The sequence below is a fragment of the Psammomys obesus genome, unplaced genomic scaffold (genome assembly GCF_907164565.1).
Source record: "Psammomys obesus unplaced genomic scaffold, mPsaObe1.curated_primary_1811, whole genome shotgun sequence".
Taxonomy (NCBI): domain Eukaryota; kingdom Metazoa; phylum Chordata; class Mammalia; order Rodentia; family Muridae; genus Psammomys; species Psammomys obesus.
In genome coordinates, this window is record NW_026592666.1 from 2,914,584 (window position 1) to 2,941,953 (window position 27,370).

General features: G+C 41.8%; 1 protein-coding gene across 4 annotated transcripts in view; it reads right to left on the bottom strand.

Moving 5' to 3' along the window:
- The window catches only part of App (amyloid beta precursor protein), a 231,916-nt gene that overhangs the window by 157,596 nt on the left and 46,950 nt on the right, over positions 1–27,370 (bottom strand). For all 4 annotated transcript variants that reach the window (XM_055614811.1, XM_055614809.1, XM_055614808.1 and 1 more), the window contains exon 2: positions 13,946–14,113. In XM_055614811.1, the coding sequence (XP_055470786.1) occupies positions 13,946–14,113 (168 nt within the window). The remainder of the gene's footprint in view (positions 1–13,945; positions 14,114–27,370) is intronic.

Consider the following 27,370-nt stretch of genomic DNA (forward strand, 5'->3'; position numbering starts at 1 on the left):
TGTGTGTGTGTGTGTGTGTGTGTGTGTGTGTGTGTGTGTGTGTGTGTTTAGGTACGCATGTATGGGTACAGCCCTATATCTGCTGGCATATGTCTGCCATGGCGTGTGTGTAGAGGCTAGAGAATAACTTCGGCTCAGTCTTCAATTTCCACATATTTTGAATGAAATTTGCATGCACTTTACACACAAAGTATGCCTTGACGTATGCATGACGTCAGGCTGGGGGTTGGGTAGGAAGAGGCTTTAGCAGGTAAGAGCACTTGCATCTGATAGGAGACCCTGGTTCAGTTCACAGAATCAACATGGTGGCTGGAAACCACCTGCAGCATCAGTTCCAGGGGATCCAATGCTCTCTTCTGACCTGACGTCACTGAACACACATGGTGTACACACTTACATGCAGACAAAACATCCACCACATAAAATAAAATACTTAAAAAAAAAAAAAACCTTAAATACAAGTCTTTGAAAGACCATATTTGCTGATCCTTAAAGCAAGGCCAAACCTAGGACAGGATCAGCTACTTGAGAAGTCAACTGTGCCCAATTCCTACTGCGCCTAAACTACAGAGCAGTCACTGTATAAATGCTGTCACTGTTTCAAGCAGACCCTCACCTACGATCCCTCACACCATGCTGCAAATGCCCTCCTGCCCTGCCCCATCTGATACATGTGGATGCTCTACAGTCGTCACCGGTGTGCCTGGTGTACTTGATATGTACACGCCCACTGGTGCTGCCTCCACAGGAGCCACAGGATCCTGTTTGGTGCAGCCACCCTGTGATGCAGGCATTCACCATCACAGGCATTAACACTCTCGAGGCTGCACATCAGCCCCCTGTGGTGGAGGACATTTGGCAACTATAGTTCACCTCCACAACTCTGTCTCCATAGCTACTTGGTGCCAGACCAAAGCAAAATGTAAGTGTATTGTCTCTCTTCAGAGTTGTGAATATATGCAGGGCCTCAGTGGGTGACAAGGATACTTGGTTGGGCATTAGGGTAAGCCAGAGCACGCAGAGGTGAGTAAACCGGCCATCCGGATAATGATGCTAAGCCAGGGAAGGAAAATAGGAAGAGGTCCAGGGAGAGAAGCTGCCATCAGAGTGAGGATCAGAGGAGCTCTTAAGCCTCTGAAACGCAAAGCAAGTGCATTTAGAGTCTAAATATACCTTTTCAATATACCTCTTTCATATGTAATAGAGAACTAGCTTTATGTTCCTTAGAGAAATAGAAACTAAGGAAACTAAGCAAACTTCATTTGCTGGTTCCACTAATGCCCATCCGTGAAGCGTTTTGTTTCCTTAGCCAGACCACTTCATCCCATGGCTGTTAACACTGACAACACTGGGCAATTGACCACACTCTACCTCTACCTCCGAAACTCCTGTCCTGCTGCAACATATGCTGCACAGGCAGGAGTAATGTGGGATTCTTTGAGTCCCTTCCACACTATGCCAGCACGGTAAATGTCTGACAAATATTTAAAGTTATTCCTGGTTAAGGTCTGATACTATTCACTATGGAAAAATTTTCCTCTCATTGGGCAATCAGACACCTCTCTCCTAAGCACAATTCTATAAACAGTTACTTGGTTGTGAGCTTTTTGAGAAAAATAACCTCCCTGTATTATTCTTGTAAGCAGAGGTAGTAGATTATACATCTAACAACATCTTGGGTCAAAACAGACTAACACAAATAATACATGGCTGAAGACAAACTGTTAGAAGAATTAAAACCAGGGTTTAAATTAAAAAAAAGGCCTATTTAGCCATGCCATATCTTTAAAGGTTTAAGTGTTAGTACATAAAATTATTTTAAGAGAACTGCAAAAATTCCAAATGCCAAAAGCCAGAAAAGTGTTGGCATGGAAACCATCTTGGGTCCGTATTAAATGATGACATTGGTAGCTGGGTGGCGGTGGTGCACACCTTTAATCCCAGTGCTCAAGGAGAGGAGGCAGGTGGATACTTGTCCTGTGATACTTCAGGACATTTTTGTTTAAGGCCAGTAAACGGCATGAGCAACCTCATTTACAGTGACTTGCAGAACTGATGTGGTCCCTGAGGTTGAACTGTAACTCATATACATAAAATGAAAGCCATCTAAGGAAAAGATACAGAGGTGGCCTTGTCATGATATCTTTCCATCATTTGAAATGAACCAATTCAGCTTTTGAAAAAATATATTCAAGGAAAAAAATGTATATGATAATAAAGGGTTTCCCAAATGCCAGACATTGTGGCAAACATTTCCTGGGCAAGCACATCACATGGTTCTTAGGAGTAAGGGCCACACATCACAGAGGAGGAAATCAGAGCATTAACAGCTAAACACACAGAGATCATATTAACAGCACGTTTTCAGTCCCTTAAACTTCGGAGTGTAAGCCAAGACAGGGTGTGTGGAAGAGAACACATTTCTGTTTCTGATTTAAATGACACACTTTTAAAGTTTCTAAAACCTGATGAAAAATGGGATCTTAAATTGTTTTCTACATCAATTCTGCTAATGAGAAGGGGATATAGAAAACAGAACATCTCATTTAGTTGAGAAAGAGAAATGAAAGCTGAAAAGCGGTCTCTGCTTGCAACTTAATGAGGTGCTGAGAGGCAACCCGCAGCTGATGAAACACGCCTGCAATGTCGGGGAGGGGAGCTGGCCTGTGTTTTCACAAGGATGCCTTCTATGAGGCAGGAGGCAAAACGTTGCAGGGCGAGAGTGTGCTTCCCAACAATTTGGCCCCACTCTGCTTCTGACACTGAATAGTAATATGCCGTTATATCCACACATTTGCACTTGGTTCTGCAAAATGTGAAGGGGCCTCCTTTGGCTGACGGGTTGTTGCCTTTCCAAAGCGCTTAGTTAAAGCGAATAGAGAGCGTCAAACATGTAAGGCAGGACAGAGACATGAAAACAAAAACAGATGAGTACACACATTGCCTAGTACATCTGTCAATTTTCTCCATTAGTTCTTACTGTCGACTTGACACTATGGGGAGACACTAGGGAACAAGGGGACTCAGGGGCAGGACTGCCCACATCTGACTGGCCTATGGTCATGTCTGCTGAGAACTGTCTTGACCATTGATTGATGAGGATGGTACAAGCACAGATAGGAAGGAGGTCCTGGGTTGTATAATAAAGCTGACTGAGCACTAGCCAGGGCGAGCAAGCCAGTGAACAGTGATAGTCCACGGTTCCTGCTTCAGTTCCTACAGGAATTCCTGCCCTGACTTCCCTCAGTGATGTAGTGTGAGCTGGAAGTGTAACATGAAATCAACCCTTTCTTCCTTTAGTTGCATTTGGTCAGTTTTATCTCAAGAACAGAAGGCAAACTAAGACACTACCAATAATTTTAATTTTATGATACTTAGTCCAACTTATCTCCTTTAGCCCTAAGTCCCAAGCAATCCTTGAATCTAAACAGACCACAAATGCATATTATATACCCATACTCGTACAGAAATTATGATCCATCTATTTTAAAATTACCCTATTTAACGTGAACCCTTAGACCTTTTAAATATCAAAACTATGAGAGTTTTGTGCTTATGATTGGTGGGGCTGATTTTGAGCTTACAAAGCTGGAAGGAGAACAGATCAAAACAACAGTATATAAAGCACACTCCTGAACAGTTAGCATCTGCTGTCAATTTGAAACAAACCTAGGAACTCAAGAAGAGGGAACTTTCACTAAAGACACGCTAGAGAATTGACTGTTCTCCTGGAGGGCCCAGATTCAATTCCCAGCACCCAGATGGCCATCTATAACTCCAGTTCTAGGGCATCCAACACCTTAGCATAGACATGTATGCAGGCAAAACACCAATGTACATAAAATAAAAATAAATCTTAGTTTTAATGGGGGTGGGGTGGGGAGATGGGGCTCCATCACATTAGCCTGTGGGCATGTCTGTGAGGCTTTTTTTTTTTTTTTCGTTGTTTATTGATCCAGCAGGCAGGTGATCCTGGGCTGTGTAAGAAAGGTAGCTGAACATAAGCCTGGAGCAAGCCAGGCAGTAATCAGTGCTCCTCCTGGCCTCCATTTCCACTCCTGGCTCTAGATTCTTTCCTTGAGTTCTTCCTGCCTTGATTTCCTTTGGTGATGGAGTGTGACCCATAAATGGAAATGAACCCTTTACTCACCAAGTTTCTCTCACAGCAGCAGAAAGCAAACTAAGAGAACCCTGAAGGATGGTTAGATTGACAAGAAATTTGTTTTGTCTTTTAACAATTGTTTCACATTAATGAAGAATCACACACACACACACACACACACACACACACACAGAAAGAGAGAGAGAGAGAGACAGAGACAGAAAATAACTCTTCCTGGGAATCCCATGCTTGATTATATAATAAATTTTAGAGTAGGTTAGGGAAAAGGAAATGGCTGTGTTAAATTCACAAATTGAGCTTTTTTCTTTTCTTCCTGCACTGGTGTTCATTTTTCCGCAGGCCTGTTAATCACAAAGCAACCTCTCACTTAGAAGACCTAGGTTAAGCAATCACAGACATTGTTATCGGTTGAAAGAACTTACTTAGGAATGTGCTGGTAATCTAATAGTAGAGGAAATAAACAAAGCCAAGCACATACATCTAACCAACCACATTTGACACTTTTCACATCCTCAGCAGCCTCCAGAGGGTGGCTCCAAGTGGATGTTCCCAGAGCTAACAGTATCTTCTGGAAGCTTTGCCTAGCAAGAATTCTGCACGCTGAATAAAGACCAGAGGGCAACAGAGGAAGATCGAGGCCGTATATGATTTACATATGGATTCTCAGTTAACAACTGGCACTTATAAGATCCGCCTGTCCCAGTTATGAAGTAAGGACACACTGTGAGGCAGGACAGGCATTGTACCTGGATTGCCATGAATCACAGTACTTCATGTACTGCGTCACAGGACGACTGACAGAACTGGCAGAGAGGATGATCTTCCTCATCCATTTCCCCACCTCTACTGGTAATCTGAATCCTCTCCCAGTCAGCCCACCCTTGGAAACACTACTTCACTGAAATGTCCCACCAGGAAGTACTCACACTAACACATCCCATGGCTTCTGCTTACCTCAGATTTCAATCCCGGGTCTCCATGTCCAACATCAAGACCCTCTGTACTATATCCCATGATCTCCATTTTCTAGATTCCATTCTCAGTTTGATGTGAGAGTATTTTTGCATTCCTTGTAAGCCAAGAAAGGCATCACCTAACACTAAATCCTATTTGTGGTGGTCCTTAGTCAGTATGGGCCAAGTTTGACTGTACTGAATGTGAAGAACTAAAGTCTTGAGTTGTAGAAATGAACACACCCTGAAGCCTTTGGTATAAATGAAACAATACTTTTCAAAACTCTCATTTCACCGGAAAGGAGTGCAGTGAAACCTAGTAAGTCTCATCTTGATGTCCCTAAGAGTTAATGTTGTTCAAAGGGATATCATTCCCAAGCTTTGATCTCTTTTATTATTAATGTTTTTATATTTCTAAATGTGTACATTAATTGTACATGGCACTCTAACGCATAAGGAGTTTCCACATAGGTTTATACTGTACAATGACTATATTGCCCTCCATACCTTCCCCCTACCTTACCCTATACAGGCCCTCAGTTCCCTTTGTTCCCGTAGACATTTCATTTCTACTGCCATGTCATATAGACAGACATGATTTCATATATCTGCATAGTGCGTAGGAGGCACAAACAGAAAATACACAATATTTTTTGCTCTGAGACTTTTTATATTTTGACATTTCTTCAGCTATAAAATTTGTTAGGATACTCTAATAGCTCATTAGGGCAAATGGCTGCTTTTCTGTAGTTAAACTAATAAGTAATTTCTGAAGTTATATTCAAGTTTTGTTTTTCTACCCATAATATCAGCACTCTGCTTCTACTATAGACCAGCAAAAAGGCTGTTTTCCCCCTATCACCAGCGAAAAGGCTATTTTCCCCCTATCAAAGAGTCACTGAAGATAGTGACTGCAAATCAAATGTAATTGTTTATTGCTGTGTCCAAACTGAGCATTTAAAGCTACACTATGTATTTTCTTCTCCACTGTGGCAAGTCTATGGCAGCACTTGCATTTTTGTTGGGTAAATAAAGTGAGGGCAAATCTGCACACTCCCCAACTCTTCTCGAACAACTTTAAAACTGTTAACAGTGGGGGGAAAAAGTGGCTCCTCAGGAGGAAAGTCCAGGTGGCACTGTAGGGGAGGCTCCCTCAGGATAAAGACACGTCTTCCTATCCTACTTCAGTCTCATGCAAACAAAAGCTATCCGCGAGCATTACCAAATGATGACCAACACGCTTCAGGCTGCCTGATAAAATGCTTTGTGAATTATGACCTTTCGAAACGTCACTCTTAGCACCACCATGGGTTTCTCGTACGCTTGCCTACAGGGTCCTGGCTGAAGGGCTTCTGTAAAATACCACACCCTGGGCAACTTAAACAATGAAAATTTGTTTTGTCACTATTTTGGAAGGTGACAAGACCAAGGCGCCATGGGTGCAGTGAGGCCTTTTTTTTTTTCTATTTTCTCACTGCATCTTCACATGGCCTCTTTGTACAAGCAACTAAAGAGAGTTGGCTCTCCGGTGTTTCAATAAGGGCATCAAAACCAACCAGAGGGCTCTGCTGTCCTGACGTCATCAATACAAGTCATCTCTAAATGACTATGTGTCCAAAACCAATCCAAATGGAGTTGGCCTAACCTATGAACTTTTGGAACACAGAACCATTTAGTTGGTTAACAGTACTCAATGTGTACTTGATAAAAAGCTGAAGGAAAAACCTACATGGAGCTAATAACAAGTATAAAAATAAAAGGCAGGGCATGCACTTCAGCAACGACTGTGAAGAAGAAAAACTGCTTTGACTGGGGAACAGAAGGAAGCATAAGTACCAAGCATTTGAAGCACTGGATAAACACATGGCTAAAACAAACATGCAAATTAGACCATGCTTTGAAAACTATTTTTTCAATCAAACTTCATAAGGCCTTATATGTACCTAGCAGTTGAGGTTAAATATTCAGTTATTACTGTTTCTCCTGACTCTTTCCCTTGACCAAGAACAGCACCAAAGGAACCAAAGGGACAAATATGTCACTATAAATGATTCCCAAAACAAATCAAGGGCCAGGAATAGAAGTCAAGAGACTTGAGAGAGAACAAAGAATATGGACTAGCTAATTCCCCATCAAAGAATCAATATTAAAGCACCACCCTGAGCTAAGCATCAGCAAACAGTGAAAGGAAGCTTTTAAAGACATATTTAGCAGGAAAGTTCAACTGGTTAGCAAAAGGTCAACATGAGGTCACAGTCATGAGTTCAGCTCCTCCTGTCTACTCTAGCTCAGAACACTAACAACTGTCTCTCTGACTCAGCAGACTGCTTCTAAAACATCTGTTTTTCAGTTGTGAGAGTTTAGAGTACATAAAAATAAAATCACCATTATTAATAGAAGACAAAAATAAATAAAATAACAGTTTGGTCCTGCTACTGGTAATAAGTAGAAATGGTTTCTGTGTGTGTATGCGTGCACACATATACACATACATTCATGTGTAGAGGGGACAAATGACAACTTTGGGTGTCATTCATCAGGTGCCATCCATCTTTTTATTTTTTTCCCTCCGTAAGAAGGGTTATTCCTTCTTCCAAAGTCCGTCCTGTTTGCCTTTCTGAGTGAGGATTGTTCGTCTTACCAAGGGTCCTCCTTCTATTCATCTTCTTTAGGTGTTCAGATTTTTGTAGGTTTATCCTATATTATATGTCTAGTATCCACTTATAAGTGAGTATATACCATGTGTGTGTGTGTTTCTGTTTCTGGGATACCTCACTCAGGATGATCTTTTCTAGATCCCACCATTTGCCTGCAAATTTCATGATTTCCTTGTTTTTAATTGCTGAGTAGTATTCCACTATGTAAATATACCACAATTTCTGTATCCATTCTTCAGTAAACAGGAAATAGGACAGGAGCCTTCCATGGAGGGCCTGTAAAAGACTCTAACCAGCATTGTATAAAAGCAGATAATGAGACTCATAAACACACTTTATGTTTATGGGCAAAATGCAGTGAATCTTAGGAAAGAAGAGGGAGATAGTAAGACCTGGAGAGGATAGGAGCTCCACAAGGATAGCAGCATAACAAAAATATCTGGGCACAGGGGTCTTTTCTGAGACTGATACTCCAACCAAGGACCATTCATGGATATAAATAACCTAGAACCCCTACTCAGAAGTAGCCCATAGCAGCTCGGTATCCAAGTGGGTTCCCTAGTAAGGGGAACAGGGACTGTTAGTAAGGGGAACAGGGACTGTCTCTGACATGAACTCAGTGGCTGGCTCTTTGATTATGACCCCTGATGGGGGAGCAGCCTTGCCAGGCCACAGGGAGGACAATGCAGCCAGTTCAGATGACACCAGATAAACTAGGGTCAGATGAAAGGGGAGGAGGAACTCCCCTATCCGTGGACTTCGGAGGAGATGAGGGAGGGAGGATGGGATTGGGAGAGAAGGGGAGAGGGGGCTATAGCTGGGATACAAAGTGAATAAACTGTAATTAATATAAAAAATAAAAATTAAAAAAAGTTAAAAAAAAAAAAAAGGGTTACTCAGTAGCCTAGAATGCTCCAAGTAAGATGGGTTGGCCAGTTGCCTGTCTCTGCCTCCCCAACACTAGAATAATAATTGTGCTCCACACCTAGCTTTTCTACATTTAGTTATGGGGATGGAACTCTAGCCTCATGATTAGAAGGCAAACATTTTATTTACCAAGCTGTAATCTCCCCAGGTCTTCGCATGGTTCTTTAAAGGAATCTGTGCAATGACAGATGCCAATAAGAAGACCACCTTTATGGTACTAAGCAAAATCATTGGGAATGACTAAGTCAAAGTCACCAAAGTAATAATAATACAGGAATTAAAATGTTGATGAAAGGATTGACTGTAAACAAGATCCACTGAAAAGAATCTATGACATGGAAATTACTGTGACAGCACAGAGCTTAAGACGGTAACTTGAAAAATATAAAAATATCATAATTTAACAAAATTTGTTAAGAGTGTTATTTTCCTTCTCATTCCAAGCAAAGAGTCAATCAATGTCATTTAAATTATAAACAGGGAGTTAAAGGAGAAACAAACGCAAAAGAAATGTGTTTTAGCAGAAAAAAAAAATTCAGATCATAAATGAAAGCTATGTATCAAATATACCAGGATAAGCTACAGTGTGTAGAGTAAAACGGACACCCTTAAACACCAATGAGGTATCTTGTGGACAATACCGGGTCCCAAGTAAACATCTCCACCCACTCTGCCATTTTCCCAGTGCCAGTTAAAGTCAAGACCCAGTGTGGATCCCAGCCAGCAGTGCCAGCCAAAACAACTGCCCATGTCTGTACCCACTGTACATAGGGCCACGGTCATTCTATTTGGCCTTGTACATTCCTTCCTCTCTCTCTTCTGTTAGCAGCCACTCGTCCATGTCTTGCAGGCTGCCAGACCATACAGCCACATGGGTAAGTACCCTGGTGCGGGTGCCAATTCCCTGTGTGGTCAACATGAAGCCACTCAGAATCCCTTCCCCCTTTAATTACAATGCATCTCAAATTTGTTTTGCCAGGGAATAGGTTCTATTGCCAAGTGACAAAATCTACTGAACAGTGTGTGTGTGTAAAGTTTTTCTCCTGCTTAGGGAAAAAAAAAATCCTGCGGTGAAAGCAGCATACAAAGGGATGAGGCCAACATGAAGCCACTCAGAACCCTTCTCCCTAGCAAAAGAAAGTTGGAATGCCATTTCCAGAAGCACTGGCTGCCAGCTTCCCACCTTCCTGAGCCCCATGGGATGCCCATCTTAGCAGAGGGAAACAGGACAAAGAATGGAATTAACACAAGAAATATGACTCTGTAAATTCTAGGTCTCAGTTCCAACACTCAGGGACCTAGTCCAGACCTCTTTCTTTATGAGCTCCGCCACCACAGGAGTCAGGTCAGGATTCTTCCCCTGAGTAGGAGAAAAACTTCACACATGCAAGCTGTTCTTCAGTGGGTTTTGTCACTAGGTAACAGAACCTACCCAGTTAACCCTTTCTTGGAAAAAAGACCATCCTTTGCCCTTTTCAAAACTCACCGGACTCAGCAGTCTCTTTCCACCTTCTGTTCTTCCGGCTCACCCCACTCCCTCTCTGGACATAGAATCTCACTATGTAGCCAAGTATGGTCTCCAGCTTGGAGTCCTCTTGCCTTAGCCTCCCCAACTACTGGGAAACTTAGCTGTGTCTAACACAACAGCCATATTCCCCCTATGCAGACATCTGGGTTTTACGATGGACGATTTTGCTTCAGTCTCCATCAGCTTAAGTTGCCCTCATTAGAAAGCAAGCAAACAAACAAAAAGTAAATAAAAGGTAAAGCAAAGATATTTTCCTTTGGCACAGTTCCTCTTGAGCTCTTTGCCTAGGTCTTTTCGCAGAATGCAAATTTATCTTCACCACTTACTTGTTCATGTCATTCTAGAGCAACTACTTCAACTAGACTTGCCCCTATTATCAGTAATGCTCTTATATTTATCAAAGCAAGAAGAAGAAAGAGGGAGAAACAAAGAAAAAAGACAACCAGCACACCTAGAAAAAGGAGGTTTCCAACCAGAAAAAGACAGACAGATTAGATTTCCATTTTCCCAAAGATAGTGGGAATAAAGATGACTTGATTCCAGGAATACATTTCTCTGACTGGATTAGAGATGAATGGTGATTTTACAGTCTTCCAGGCACAGACACTGTGAGTAATACCAATGTTTCCCACCCTGTGGAAATAATTCTGGATGATCCCTCTTCAAGAACATGCAACTGAAACATGCAAAGAACTTCCATTTATCCAATCAACCTGAACCAGTTTCAAAAGCTTACACTCTTCCTCTTTAATAAGTAAACTGAAAATACTCTTTTGACACATGGTCATTTTTCATGAGAGGCACAAACTGACCTTGTTAAAAATTATACTCCAGTCACTCCCTTTTGAACATACTATGGTCTCATCATTTTCTCTGTTTAGCAATTAACTTAGCTTGTCTCACAGCACACGACACACCCTAGTTTTTATCCTGTCTCTGGCTATTTCATAGCTTTCTCTTTGCTCCTTTTAAATGTTACAGCTCCCTAAGGTCTATGCCTCAGGCTGCTTTCCAGAAAGGTCACTAAGCAGGTCAGAGGAACATAAGCCCTTGTCCCAAAAGCTGATGCTTTGTTAGCAATACAAAGGGCATTGCAAGTGATGATATCATCACCTTAGCCCTGTCAGTCTGTAGTACTAAGACCGTGAGCCACAGCCGTGTTAAAAAGCAGGTATACATGGAGGGAATCCCTGGCATCCAGAGGCAGGTGCTTCAAAGAGGGAGACGGAACCACTAGCTCCTACATCATCTCCATGCATTAAAATAGTTTAGTAATATTTTTTGTTTCTTTTAAAGATTCTTTTTTACATTTGCTTATCTTATATCATATATATCTTTTTGCCTGCATGTATGTATGTATATGTACCACATGTGTGTCTGCTACCCATGCAATCTACAAAAGGGTATCCAAACCCTGAAACTAGAGTTATCCATGTTTCTGAGCCACCATATGGTCTTGGGAACGAAGCCTGTATCTTCTGAGACAGCAACCCATGCTCTAAGCTGCTAAGCCAGCTCTTTCCTCCTCATCTGTTCCTCTGAGGCAAGATTTCATTGTGTGGCTAAAGCTTAGACTGACAAATGTAGGGATAGCAGGAGTGAGCCACCATACCCAGTTTGAACAGTGATTTAAAAGTTTCAAAGAATTCTTAGTCAAAACCACCAAAAAATGTCTGAGGGACAGTGTGTTAGAACTCTCCAGCTGTTATTTCCCTCTTATTTCTCAGCTGACAGGATCATGAATTGATTACAGCCCTGTCATAGTGGCATAGGACAAGGACGAGCACTATTGGGTGGAAATACATACACATTGCCAGTGGAGGTTCACATTTTTTTTCTAGTCTCATGAAAAAAAAAATACAAAGGGGGAAATCAACTTGAATCCCATATGATTTCACCGTAACATACTTATGACACATAATACAGTCATTTCAAAATGAAAGCTATGTGTATTTTAGGTCTTTATAAATGTTAAATTTCCGAAATACAGCATTTAAGCTAACAGTATACATTTGACTGGCCAACATTTCAAGAGCTCAACCTGCAAACTAGGCTGGTGCCAATCACACAGGTAAAGTATGGAGACTGGAGACTCCATCACATGGGCTGGGGAGTCAGGTGTTTGAAATGTTCTACACTGATACAGGATAGGGCTAACTCTGAAATTCAAACCTGGTCTCTTCTTCGAAACGTAAGCTAATAAACTGGTTCAGTGACTTGTCATTGTTCTAGAATGCAGATCAAATTCATTAAAAAGGCTCAAAAAACCCAGACAGTTTAGCCCTTTCTTAATTCAATGGCCTGCAGGTGGTGAGCAAAGGTAGACAAATGGTACGAAAAGGAATAAAAAGGCCAAAGGCCTTTTCTGGCTCCTCCGTCATGGCTACCCACAAGCAGGCAGCCTGGAGTGGAAAGAACCACTCTGTGGCCCAGCCCTGCACAAACCACAAACCAAAACAAAAAAATGAAGCTACCCTGGCAATACCGAAATAAGTGCAGAAGAAAGTGGGGTCTGTTTCCAGGGTCAAGGAAAGTAACTTTTGTAGGAACAATATTCAAAGGTTTAAAAACATGCGGTTATTTCGGAAAACACAGGTCTTCATGATGATTCACAGGTACTGGTAGCCATTCATCAAAAACAGACAAAAGTGAACACCATGGACTAAGCATGTGTCCAGCCTTTCTTAAAATCTATTGGAATAGTAGTTGCTAGGACTTTGGGAGCTGGGGAAGAGAAAGGGTACAGAGCGGTAGCTAGAGGGAGCAATAACTCCTAATACCACATATCATGGTAGGACAAGCAGTTGACAACAATTGTTGACTGTTCTCAAGAGCTGGTGAAAAAGGAAAAGTAAATGGAAACTGAGCATCTGTGGTCCAAACATGAAATCTGAAATGTTCCAAAACTGGGCATATTTTGAGAACTGCTCTGAATCTATATTCGGAAAATTCCTATCTGAACTCATGTGACGGGCTGCAGCCTAAATGGAGGAACACTAAAATTACTCCATAAAATGACCTTCAGGCTGTGTGTGTGAGGTATACCTAAGAATTTCATATTCACTTGGGTCCCATCCACAAAGCAGCTCATTATGAACCCTCAAAATTCCAAATTCTATAAGGTCCAAAATACTTAAGCCCAGGCATTTCAGAAAAGGAAACATGTCAGTTTCTACTCCCAGTCCCCATGTGACAACACACAACTGTACTTTGGTAACTCTAGTTCCAAGAGCTGTGACAACCCCCTCTGGCATCTCCTTGGTACCAGCCTCACATGTGCACAGACACGCGTGCAGGCCAAACATCATATACATGAAATAAAATTATTATTTTTTTAAATAATAAAAAGGTGTATCAACAAGGGATGAAGTAGAAATATCTTTTCGTGGACTTTTTAGAGTTAATTCCAAAGATACAATATTAACCGAGAGAAAAACCAGAAAAAGATCAATTTACAAATGAACTAAAATATATCAATGTGGTTGAGAAAAATATTAATTCTAATACTTTAAAGCAAAATACTGCCTTTATCGAACAGCTATGGCAGAACATATTAAACTAAGAAAACACAGCACAATTTGTAACTGGGCAAACTATAAGGTAAAGCAAATGAATGCACTAATGGTACAGTGGATCATTAGGAACTCAGATTTTTTTTTTTTTTTTACTATCGGAGAGAAAATATGAATACAAAGTATTACTATTTACAATGAATGGACATGACCCAACAAGAACAGGGGCGCTGTTCAGGACCTACCTCTTGGCAGTACTGCAGGATGCCCTCCTTGGTGCCAATGCAAGTTTTGGTCCCTGATGGATCTGACTCCCACTTCCCGTTCTGCACATTCATGTGCATATTGAGTTTACCACAGAACATGGCAATCTGGGGTTCTGCTAGCAGCCCGGCATTGCCATCGGTGGGCACCTAAAAGAATAAAGAAGTCCCAGTTAGTAACAGGATCCACAGCTCCAGGAAAAACAGAATGAGACAATCATACCTAGTGATCTTCAGCCATATACACCACCCCTCCTTCAGCATCGTTAGGTTGAGTAATACAAATTGTACAGACATGGCAAATAAACTATAGAAGAAAGCCCATTCTTTAACACCAGAGTATTTAAAGGAAGATACTAAGAACACTGAATTCAACATTTGTTCATTCCAAAATCTTTCAGTTTTCCCACAAAAGATTGTGCAAGATCCCCTGAAAGGTTCTAACAATAAAGAGGGGTTTCTAAAATAGATACAGCCACTGTGGAAGAATCCACATTCCCATAACTCTTAGCTGCTCACACACAACACAGGGCCAGTCACTGCTTGATGACCAGAGGCGGCACTATGTACCACTTCTCAGCACTGACAGCAAGTCGTCATCTACGTGTCTCACTGCTGAACAGGTGCCTTCATCTCAGGGAGCTTCTGTTCATTTCTAGGTGGTGGTGTTGTTGTTTGGAAACAGGGTCGCTCTATGACGCCTCAGCTGTTCTGGAATTCACTGCGTATCCCTGGGTGGCCTGGGATTCACTGTGTAGACCAGGCTGACCTTAACTTCGGAGATCTACCTGCCTCTGCCTCCTGAGTGCCGAGATTACAGGGATGTGCCACTATGCCCAGCTTATATTTGAGTTTTCTTAGAAAATTCCCCTGCAGAATTAACATTCAGGAATGTAACCAAATACACTGACCATTCCATCTGGTTTCCCCAGGACATTCCCTATTTGTCACTCTCATCATTTTTTTTCCTCCAGTTTTATGTGTGTGTGTGTGTGTGTGTGTGTGTGTGTGTGCGTGCGTGCACGAGCGCAAAATGTGAGTGAAGGCCAGAGAACAACCTCAGACATTATACTTCAGGTACTTCCCATCTGCTTTTGAGATGGGAATCTCTCATTTGCTTGAAACCTGACAAGGAGGCTGAGCAGGCTGTGCAGAAAACCCCTGGAATTCAGCCATTCTAGCACTGGGATTACAAGGGCACACACCGGGCATCTTGTTGTTATTGTTGTTTAATTTAGCTTAGGGGATGGACGGTAAATTATAGCACTTCTAGGTCCTTTGCCAAGTGAGCTATATTCCCAGCCCTGTTTTGGCTCATTAGAACAGGGGGCTCATGCCCCACATCTCCTACCACACTTCGAGGAAACAACATCTCATCCAGAGCTCAGCAGAGCACCTGCTGTCCCTAAACTCAAAAGCAAGCTCTTTGCTTTGACCATTGGAGGCAGTATGCCATTTCATAAGACTTTGAAAAGTATTGCAGCCATAAACTTTCTAAACATGTTTTAGAAGTTCTGAAACAATGTATCTTTTAAAATTGTTTGAATCAAATCAGGAATTCCATCATCAGGAATTAATGCAACTGAACAGCAGCACTTCTTCATTAAGATTCCATAGGAAGTTTGTTCAATCAGAGTGTGTAAATATCCAGAAAGTGATGATTCACATCATACCAGAGTAAAGAGAGATTCAGGTCACAAATAATGAGTGTCAGAGACTGGAAACAAACTCTGGGTGTATCATGGTAGAGACCTTGTAAAATACTGGATCCCCTTCCAGAAGGCCCACCTGCCTAATGAGCTCCTTTAACAAAAAGTGTGCTTTCTGTATTATACAGTCCTTCTGTGAATAGGTGATCCTTCCATCCTATGTAGCCGAGACTGGTCTCTAAATTGTGATCTTTTTGGCCTTCATCCTTCAGTATTGTGATTACAACTTTACCATCCTGCCCAGTTAGATTTAAAAAGAAAAAAAAAAAAAATGTGGAAATAAGGTTCTGCAAGACATAAACAAAACAAAAAAACCAAAACAAAACCTAAGCCCACACAAGGAAAAGGACTACTGAAAACTAAGTAATCAAAAGACACACAAATGTACTTCCGCCCCAGTGAAACCCCTATGCTGAGGAACTGACCTGAACCCCAGGGAGACTCAGTAGCCACGCCCACAGTCCCTTCTTGGGTGACACCATAACTGGAATTAATCCCAAAAACTATTTACAGAAGAATTAGAAGGGAGAGGAGAGGAGGAAGGAATATGGAAGAGGGAGAAGGGGGAGGGATGGTATCAAATTGCTAAAATGGAGAGATTCGGTTTAGGACATTTCCCTCCACAGAAATATGACAAGGAGCCTGAAGATATCTGATAAGCTAGGGTCAGATGAAAGGGGAGGAGGTCCTCCTCTATCAGTGGACTTGGAAAGGGGTAGGGAGAAGATAAGGAAGAGAGGGTGGGGATAGGAGGGAATAAAGGACGGGGCTACGGCTGGGATACAAAGTTAATAAACTGTAACTAATATTAAAAAAAAAAGTTAATTTTAAAAAGAGGAAAAAGAAATGTGACATGGAAACAACATCTGTCCATCCGGGTATTTTGTCTGCCCACAGCAGAGGATTTTCATCCCTAACAAATCAAACAAACACGCAGGTTGTAGACTGAACCCACAGTGGGAGGTGGGTCTGTTGGAACCTGTCCACATTAATCTTTGTCTCTCTAGCACCGGGTGATTAGGCCCTTTAAACACAGCTGGGGTCACAAGGTCAGACCAACTACTGAGCAGCTGAGACCCCTCAACACTTCCAAAGGACCCCCCTGCCATTTCCCACCACTGCCAGAAAACTGGAAGTTTCATTTTCCACCAGATGCAAAGTTGTAAAAAGAATTTTTATTCATCTGTTTCAGTTGTCTCGGAGGCTTACTGCCTCTGTCTGCTAATCTAGGCCTAGTCCTGGAAGACTTTGGCCTCTGTACAATCTAATGTAGGACTAGACGTAGGCCTAGAATGTTTTCAGCCTCTGAGACTTACTGCTGAATAAGCTCATCCTTTCTTGTTCTTTCTGAGCTCTGGGTTGGCTGGTTCAACTCAGCTGTTCTGGTTCAAACTCTACTCCCAGCTGACTTTAATTCACTCTGGCTTCTCTCTTGGCCTCTGAATTGCTCTGCTTGGTCTCAAACTAATTCCAACAATCTTCTCTAATCTCCTGGCTGCTTCTCATTCTCCTTGTTCAGGCTTCACCTCTCTCTGTCTCTGTCTTCTCTCTCTCTCTCTCTCTCTCTCTCTCTCTGTCTCTTTCTGCAACTGTCTCTCCATTACTGGCCTGGTAAAACTGCCTCTTCTTTCTGTGCCCGTTAAGTAGCTTCCCTTTCGTCCCTGTTCTCATTGAGAGTTGTGCATATCCTATTCTGTCAAATCTTCTCTGATTTGTCTGTCACTTTTTCTGCCACTCAATTAGACATCAGTTGCAAATATGGATGCTTTCTTTTACAAACTAACTTTACCTTCATTATTTGGGATTAAAGGTGTGAACCACCAAGCCTGGATCTAAGCTTTTCTCTACCTGAAACTTGCTCTATACAGGCTGACCTTGAACTCAGATCTGCTTGCTTTTGTCTCCTGGATTAAAGGTGTATCTGTATTCCAGCCAGATCACACAGACCTAGGTCTTTGGATGTAATCTCCTGCCAGAGCAGCCATGTTCTGAATTAAAATTCCTCTACAAACAGAATGTCCCCAAAGCAGACTGTTCTATGAACTTGAACATAACAGCTCACATGAGAAATTAAAAAGAAATTCAGTGCTTGGGTCTTATGGAGCAAAATGTAAATCTTGCCAATTTTAGTGAAATAAATAGATGAGAAATAACATGGCAAGGAAGTTAAAGAAAGTCAAATCATAATCAGATTGACACCTGTGGGTCAATCCCTGGAGCGGAGGTTAAGGTGAGGCTCACATTAAATGTCAACCTCACTGCATCCCCGCTGTGTCTGCTTCTGTCCCAGAGGTCCCCACTCTTATCAGACTTGGTGTCTTAGAAGTTAACTTTTAACAGGAAGTTGGTGAATAGTTTATCCAAAGAAATTCACCCTCAATTTCAAAATCTCCCTTTCCCCCTCTATTTCCTCTACGATACCACAGGTCAGGTTGTGGGCACTACCCCTTTGCAAGCACAAAAGCAGGAGATTGCATTTCCTTCTGCAAAGAATTTTTTTTTAATTTTATTTTAATTATTAGTTACATTTTGTTAACTCTGTATCCCAGCTGTATCCTGCTCCCTCATTCCCTCCCCAATCCCACCCTCCCTCCCTCATCTCCTCCCTGTCCCTTTCCAAGTCCAATGATTGGGGAGGACCTCCTCCCCTTTCATCTGACCCTCTTTTATCAGGTATCTTCAGGACTGGCTGCAAAGTCCTCCTCTGTGGCCTAACAGTACTGCTCCTCCCCGGGGGGGGGGGTCAAAGAGCCTGCCATTGAGTTCCTGTCAGAGATAGTCCCTGTTCCCCTTACTATGGGAAACAAATTGGTTACTGAGCTACTACGGGCTACATTTGAGCAGAGGTTATAACCTAGAACCATTCATGGTCTTTGGTTGAGTATCAGTCTCAGAAAAGATCCTGTGCCCAGATATATTAGATCCTTGTGGAGCTCCTATCCTTTCCACATCATACTAACTCCCCTTCTTTCCTATGACTCCCTGTACTCTGTCGAAGGTTTGGTTATGAGTCTTAGTATCTGCTTTGAAACACTGCTACGTAGTCTTTCAGGTGCCTTCTGCGGTAGACTCCTGTCATATGTTCAATGCACATCCCATTTGTCTTTCTAAATGAGGACTGATCATCTTACCCCGTGTCCGCTTTCTTGATTATCTTCTTTAGGTGTATAGATTTCATTATGTTTATCCTATCTTGTAGGTCTATATAAGCGAGTATATACCATGTTTGTCTTTCTCCTTCTGGGATACTTCACTCAGAATGATCTTTTCTAGATCCCACCATTTGTCTGCAAATTTCATGATTTCCTCTTTTTTGATTGCTGAGCAATATTCCATTGTGTAAAAATACCACAATTTCTGCATCCATTCCTCCATTGATAGACATCTGGGTTGTTTCCAAAAAGAAAATTTAAATAACAAATATTCTCCAGTGATAGTCAAGGCCCAAGGAAGTTCCTATGATCCTGCCCCCTTCCTGGAAATCATGATCGTGGGCAGTCCCTTCCCACAATGCATTACAGTTTGTCTATGCAACAAACAGATCATGGCAGAAATGGTGATGTGCAAGGTCAAGACATTAAGGTTGGAGTTGGGCAGTAGTGTTAGGGCCCTACCTGCTGCAGGCCTGGCTGGTGTACCCTCCTCTCCAGTTAGGGGTGGGGCTTCCCCTTTCTCAGAGGCCCTTCACGATATAGTCCAGACATTTTGGTTCCTTTCCCCTTTTCCCTCTCTCTGCCCTTCCTCTCCTCCCCCACCCCTTCTCTCTCATCTGCTCTCCTCTCAGTCTCTTTCTGTGTCTCTCCTCATCTTCTCCCTTCTTTCTGCAAGCGCTACACCCCTCTTTCCCTCCCTCTCCCCCTCCTGCTCTACTCCTAATAAACCTGCATTTATATAATATAACTTTGTCTCAGCTTAATCCATGTAAGAAGCTCAGACATCCTTTAGGACCACACCAGCAAGCTGGAATTAACCCACACCTCAATGACACTTTCATCTGGCCACCTACAGAATACTCCTAAGTTCCTTACTCTCAGAAACTGAAATCATAACTGCTTGTTGTCTAAGCTATTAGGTTTGAGGTAACCTGTCACACAGCAAGAAACACTGACCCATTTTGCTTTTCTCCAGTGCATCATCAACAGCCTCTGAGCTCTTCTTGAACATAGCAAATGAGAAACCAAAAACCCTTCCTCACTGCCCTCCACACTATTGTTCTGTAGAGTAGGGAGTCAGAGAGCTTCCTGCAAAGGCCAGACAGTCTGTATTTAAGGCTTGTGGGCCAGTCTCTTTGGTGACTATACAGCCTATTGCTATAGGATAGAAACAGCTTTGAATGTTTGAAGAACAAAGCCTTGAATGACCATGGCTTTTTCCCCATGCAAACCTGTATGTACAAAGCAAGCAGTAAATCCAACCCAGCCTCTCTGCCCTGTTTGTCTGTTTTGTATTTATTTATTTTGTGTTATGTGAGGGTAAGCGGTGTTTGTGGAGGAGGGTGGACAATAGCCCTAGTGAATACATTGAGATTCAAAAACAACTTGTATATGAAGCTTCTCCTTCTACCATGTGGGTCCCAGGGAATCAACCTCAGGTTATCAGACTTAGTGGTGCCTTTGCCTGCTGAGCCATCTCACTGTCCTATCCACTTGCTCCTTAAACCCTGTAATCTGGTTTACATTCTCACCACTGACCTCACTGCCTCTCAAAGGTTAAAACCCATCTGAAAAACCAAGGAGGATTTCCTGAGCACCTGTTCCCACTGCATGTACGTAGTGTGTTTTCTCACCCCTGTGGTGGTTTGAATAGGTATGGGCCCATAGGCTCATAGATTTGAATGCTTGGTCACCAAGGAGTGGCACTATTAGGAGGTGGGGACTTATTGGAGGAAGCGTGTCACTCGGGGAGGGCTTTGAGGTTTCAAATACACAAGTCAGGCCAATGTCACTCTCTGTTCCTGCTGTCAGCCAAACCAGGTGTAGAGCGTTTGGCTCCTTCTCCAGCACCATGTCTGCCTGTGTGCTGCCATGCTTCCAATCATGATGATGATGGACTAAACCTCTGAAGCTGTAAGCCAGCCCCAACTAAATGTTTTCCTTTATAATAGTTGTTGTGGCGATAGTATCTCTTCGCAGCACTAGAAACCCAAACCAAAACCCACCCACACTTGTCATGTCTCCTCCTCTCTACAAGCTTCTTCCCCACATTCGTGCTTCTTTGCTCTGCTTTATTCCCCATTAATTTTAAATTAACCAGAAACCCCTAGCCATGGGTTTGGAACTAGCCACTGTAGCCTGCTGGCTCACAGCATGATGCATAACTGAAGGCAATGACTATCTTCTCTTTCTCCCCTTCTCACACAATCCATCAGTTACCAATAGCTCAGCAAAGAAATGTTGGACCCTAGACCACAGGAGGCCTCTGCCCCAACATCCATGACTGGCTAGTTATAGGCCTCATATTGTACAGACCCAGAAGCTAAAACCAGTCAAATCCTTATCAAAAATGGGACAAGTGTTCATGCTACCTGGTCTATTTTTTTTAATTAAATCTATAAATTCTGCTTTGTTTTCCTAAGTGTGACTCCTGAATGTCCTTTTCTGTCTTCTACACTTCCCTATGTCATCCCCCCATCTTACTTTTACAACTATTTTCACACCATCTATTTGTATAATACGTGTGTATATGCTGACAAAGAGTGCCAATCTTTTCCACAGCTCTTCGAATAAACTGACCCTGTAATTACCTGACTGCGTCATGAGCTCAACAAAGTGAGCTTAGACTAGAAAACTCATGCTTTCCTTCTTCTCGTGTTTCCTATCCAAGAGGATTTAATATAGTGGTAGTTAACCTTCATCATCCACTTGACTGGGTTAGAATCTCCATGGAAACATACCTCAGGGTGTGTCTGTGAGAGTTTTCCCACAGGTTTAACTTTAGAGTGAACAGACACCCTGAACATCAACAGCATCATTCTATAGGCTGGGGTCACAGGCAGAATGAAAAGGGGGAAATAACTGATCCCTAACATCCATCTCTCTTTTTCCTGACTATATATTCGACACAGCCAGCACTTCACTCTCCTGCTGCCATGACTTCCCCCACTGTGATGGATGGTACCCTCAAAGAGAGGACAACCTTTTCCTTACCTAAGTTGTTTTTGCAGATGTTCTGTCTCAGCAATAAGGAAAGCAACTGATACAAATATTAACTACAAAAGTAAATATACAGAGAAGGCTTTAACCAACATGCTGTGCTTCCACGAAGTAGAGCCAGTTTGGGAACTTAAACTCCAGTTTAATTACAAATTACAAAATTACAAATTACAAAATCCTCCAATATTATGGTAAATTACTGAATTAAGACTGTAGAATTGGTTTTATGTATAACATCTTGCTTCCTTTCAAAAATGTGTACTTAAAAGAAAAAAAATGTATTTCTCATGGAAAATTCTTTTCCAAAGCAACAGCAGCTGTATACTGACTAGAGTGATTAGATCAAACACACAAATTGAACCAGAAGCCTTTTGATTCTTCCTGTAGTCCACCTACAAAGCATGAGTTTTAAGTAAAATATCCTTCGGTCAGTTAATTAACAAAAGACAATCCACAGCATCCTCATCTGTCCACTGGTTGCTAGGGGCAACCCGGCCTCAGCAACCAAGCAAGAGTACCATCAGATAATAGGGCCACACAGGACATAATACCTTGCTGTCCCACATCAGTCCCAACAGGTTTATTCAAACCCTTTTTCTTGAACAAAGCCTCTAAGATGAAACTTAAGAAACCCCATGCAATGTTCTACTTAGGGTCTAATAGTATGAACATTCATGAAATTAAAATCTTTGGATCCTAGAATATATTTGCTGTCAGATTTGTGCTCTCAAAGTCAATTGGAAGATCTGCTCCAGACTTTTAAAAATATCTCCCTACATAGAAAAGAAACAGATGCAGCTTAGTAAAAGGGGAATATGATCAGTGGAATAAATACTTAATCTAAACGATTGTGAGGGCCACAGTTACATTTTAAGTTTTAATTACTGAGCCTAAGACAAAAATACCTCCAACCTGTAAGGCCCTTGCCCAAGGACAGATACTTCCTGAAATGCTCCCCTACCCAAGTTTGTTTGGCTCAGTTGCACCAGGCAATTGTTTAAGTAGGCAGGAAATACCTAAGAATGTATGCTTGTCCCTGGAAGGTTGGCAAGCAGGAAGTAGGTCAGGATATATGCTTACACCTGATCGGATTTGATGGAAATACGGGCGCCTTATGGGGTTGCCTTTTTAGGCCTTTGCAAAATGTGACTCCTCACCATTTTCTGGGAACCCAGAAACGGACCTGGCAAGAGTCCATCTTCCTGGCCAGCATTTAATTAAAATGCTTGCTTCAAATTTAACTTAAAAACTGTGGTAATGTTCTTATTCTCGACCACTGGGATTAACACCATCAAGTTATTTTTTTCAGAAATGTAAGGCAGTAAGTACTGAAACCCTCTATATAGGTGGCCCTTCATGCTTCATGGAGCTTTGGGGAGGCCTAATATAAAAATACTCCATGTAACCTGTAAGGATTGTCACTGGCATCCTGAAACTAGAGATATTTTCCCATGGGAAAGCTGTGTTCAGTGCCAACAAACAAAATGACCAGCTAAAACAGTGGGTGCTCATCCATGGTTTCAAAAGCAAGAGACCACTTCAGAGAATGCTGAACTAGAGTGACATAAACATTGCCCTTAAAAACACTGCCAAACTTTCTGAAAACAAACTGTTGCTATCGGAGAAAACATTTTTTCCCCAAGCCACAACACAGAGAGCAAAGAAATGCAATGTACTCCCCTAACAGCACTGTAGCTAGAAGCTGGTCTTAAATCGACACCATGAAAATAAAGGTGAACATGTGGACTTAACTTGGAATGATCTGCAAAGGGTGAGTGTGGAGGAAGCCACCGCCCACAGCTGCTGCAGTTTACAATGAAGGGAAGAGGCAGCTTCTGGAACAAGCCCCCTTTCTGTCTTTCAAACAGGGTGTTCCTTTTCTCCAAGAACTTTCTCTCCTTTTCATTATCAAGATCAAAATTCCTTATAGAACTGGTTTGGCAGCATTCTTCACCCCAGACCCAGCTAAGAGGGGCTTGAACAAGGAGCCCTCTGTTTCCCTGGGTAAGAAGTCCAGCTTGGCAAGACAGGGCATGGATCCATAGCTTGGCTCCATCTGTGGATTTATGTCGTTTTAAGGTTTCTGGCTAATGAAGACCATCTGGTTTCCACATCCAAGCAGGCTTCTCACTGGCCTGAATAACTCTCTCATATGGTGAAATATTTGGTACTTTTTTCTTCTTTGGGTGGGATTCTTGTATAAGCTCTTTTTAAAAGGGGGTGGGGGAAAAGACAGATTCTATTTCTATCCATCCCATCCTTGATTTTCCTTGCAGAAATACTGTTGCTCATAACCTGAGCACAGTTCAATTACATTCCACACACATACACACATAAAATCTACACTCCAAGTTGCTTTTAAATTCAACACTGAAAACCTCCCTTTTCAAAGGTAAAAACTGATTTCCATAATCACGATCTAGGAAATTGGCAAATTTTCATTCTCCAACAATAAGAAAAGACTCCGTGAGGGAAGATTTCTCTTATGTGTCATCCACAGAAAACAACTGTAGTTGTTCATTTTACCACTAATAGAAAACTAGAATTAAAAATTAGAATTACAGAAGGGAAAGAAACTGTAAAAATCCTTTATGCCAATTCAGAGCAGAAAGAGGCTAAGATTTCATCCATGGCCAGAGTTTCAGAAGCAGAGAGAGGCTGCGTGATGTCCAACAAGAGCACAAGTATGACCCAGGTGGTGGTGGTGCATGCCTTTAATCCCAGCACTTGGGAGGCAGAGGCAGGATCTCTGTGAGATCCAGGCCAGCCTGGTCTACAAAAGCGAGTCCAGGAGAGCCAAGGCTCCCCATAGAGAAACCCTGTCTCGAAAAAGAAAACAAACAAACAAAAAAAGAGCACAAGTATGTATGTGTAATGAGAAAGAATAGAATTGTCACTAAACCCATACAGAAAAGTGAACCATGGCCGCTATGTGGTTCCTTCTCTTCAAATTACCCATGTGGTCACAGCAATTCACAGTGTAAGTTTTCAGTATAACTGTTTCTGGGCTTGACTTCCAGCCTAGAAAGGATCTGTCACAAAAGTGAGTAGAAAGATTGAAAAAAATAACTCCTTTCATAGACTTAATGTATGTATTTTTCACTCCTGGAAACTTGTCATTCTTTTGGAGGTACTTGCTGACATAGCTTCAAATTACAAATTATACCGCTTAGAAGCTTTTCAAGGCCCCTGTCTATACCAAGCTCTTCAAATGGAGTGAGCACAGGTGTTCTCAAATTGACCCCAAACGCCATCTCATCCCAAGGCTAGTGAAGCATGTTCCCTGCTGGTATCCAGTAGGAAATAAAGAGGTCTATCAATAGGAACATTTATTATGCAACACCCACGAGAGTAATAACCAACACTGGAAGCTTGCATTATAGGTAGGTCTCAGAAAGGCTGGCAGCCCAACTGCTTAAGCAAATATAAATGGATTAAAATTGGAATTTTAAAAAAACAGAAGTGTCTGTGAAGTAACACAAGTATTAGGTTCAAAATTATTTTGAAATCCAACAAATGCCTACTTAGTCCTTAGTTAGTTAGTTAGTTAGTTAGTTAGTTAGTTAGTTAGTTAGTTAGTTAGTTAGTTCTATATATAATCTTAAGTGTTTGCTGCAAAGGAGAATTCCTGGAAAGCAGCTCTCTGCACAGACTGATAACACTGACAAAAACTTGACTGAGGACATTCAATTTGGAATGTTGCTGATCCAATAGCCTAACGACATTTTCTTTTAGGCTAACTTCAGCCTTGCTAAAGAGCCAAACCTTACCCACCTTTGTATCTGACCTAGCAACCAGAGTAACAAATAAAACCTTTTGGAATGTGTTAGCTTAACAAATCCTCCACATATGGAACGGTAAGAATTCTATCTGGTAGAACTGGAGGCCTGTAGCCCAGATTCTTCAGCCAGCTGTAACTGCGGTCTTACTGTTTCCACCAATGTAATTTTTAAATAGGTTTTTAACTTTTTTGTTCTACACTGCCAAGTGCATTCTTGACAAGCTCTCTGTCCCTGAGCTATGTCACCAGGATTCAAGTTTGTTGTTGTTGTTGCTTGTTTGCTTATTTGTTGTTTGAGACAGCCTCACTGATGCCTAATCTGACCTTGAACTCTCTCAGTAGCTGAGTATAACCTTGAACTTCCAATCTTGCCTCCACCTCCCAGTTGCTGAGTATATAAACTCCTGTTATCAAACAGGGCTTTACTCTTATAAAGAGTGAAATTCTTTCCAGAACTATTAGGACATAGAAACTAAATTTGGGGGCACATTTCGACTATATACCATTATTGTGGCAAGAGAAACCAATCTGGCACATTTAATAGAAACAACTAAAATGATGTCTTATTTCAAAAGGCAGAAATGTTCTCAAGATGACTTAAGGACCCCAACATTCTGATTTGAATAATTCTTTGTTTTGTTTTATTTGAGATGAGATCTCTTTGCATGGCTTTGGCTGTCTATGTAGACCAAACCTACGGAGATCTACTTACCTCTGCCTTCAGAGTGCTGAGATTAAAGGTGTGCAGTCACTACACGTAGGTGAATAATTCTTTCTCATATAATAATGCATGACTTGGCAAAATCAAGACAAAAGAGTTAGGACTGAGCATTCTCTGATTCCACCAGCACTGAGGATCAGAAAATCCCCAGCAATCTCATTTTATCAAGTCAAATCTACAATGATGTATTCATATTCAAGAAAACGCTACAGTCAGACAAAGTAACTGTCATAGTTTGGGTCTGGGGAGTCCCCTAAATGTCCATGTTGAAGGCTTGCCTGCCAGTCCATGGTACTGCCAGGAGCCTTTAAGAAGGAATAAGACAAATCATTCAATATGTCTCTGAAAGGGGAAAGAGATACAGTGACACCAACAGCAAGCCCTCTTTCTGCCATTGTGCTTCCTGATCACCATGATATACTGTGTTAACAGAGGTCTAAAGCACCAGATCCAAGGCCCAAAATAAAACTTATCCTCCCTTGAAGGGATTTATCAAATTTACTGACCAAAATGTAATTTATCAAAATGATTGAAACCTTGGAGGCAAACAATTTTTTTCAGGAAATTATAATGAAAGTAAGAGTAGTTGACCTGAAAAAAATGAGCCACTGAAATGGATGGATAGGAATTCCTCAGTATTTCATGAGACAATTTGTATAGGAAGTGAATGAGGTTCGCATGATCCCCTTCCCAACCCCAATTAAGACAGTTGCTCCTGGGGGGAACCTTAATTTCTGCCCTACACAGCCTATAAGAATGAGTATCACGATGAAAAGTGAAAACATCACCATTAACCATCCACACTTCACTTACGAATAAGGTTTCAGTAAAAATAAACAAGCACTTGTGTTCAGTGAATTTAGCTAAAGGTTTGCTCCCTGAAGTCTTTTCTATAAGATTGTGGACCACACTACAGCCAGTAAATAAGTTCCTTTGTTCCATTTGCTTCACTGTCACTGTGTAGTAGCTCTGCTCCCTTATGCCTGTACTACCTGGATAAGCCCAAGACACAAGTAGGATCTGAGCACTTGGAAGGTGGCTACA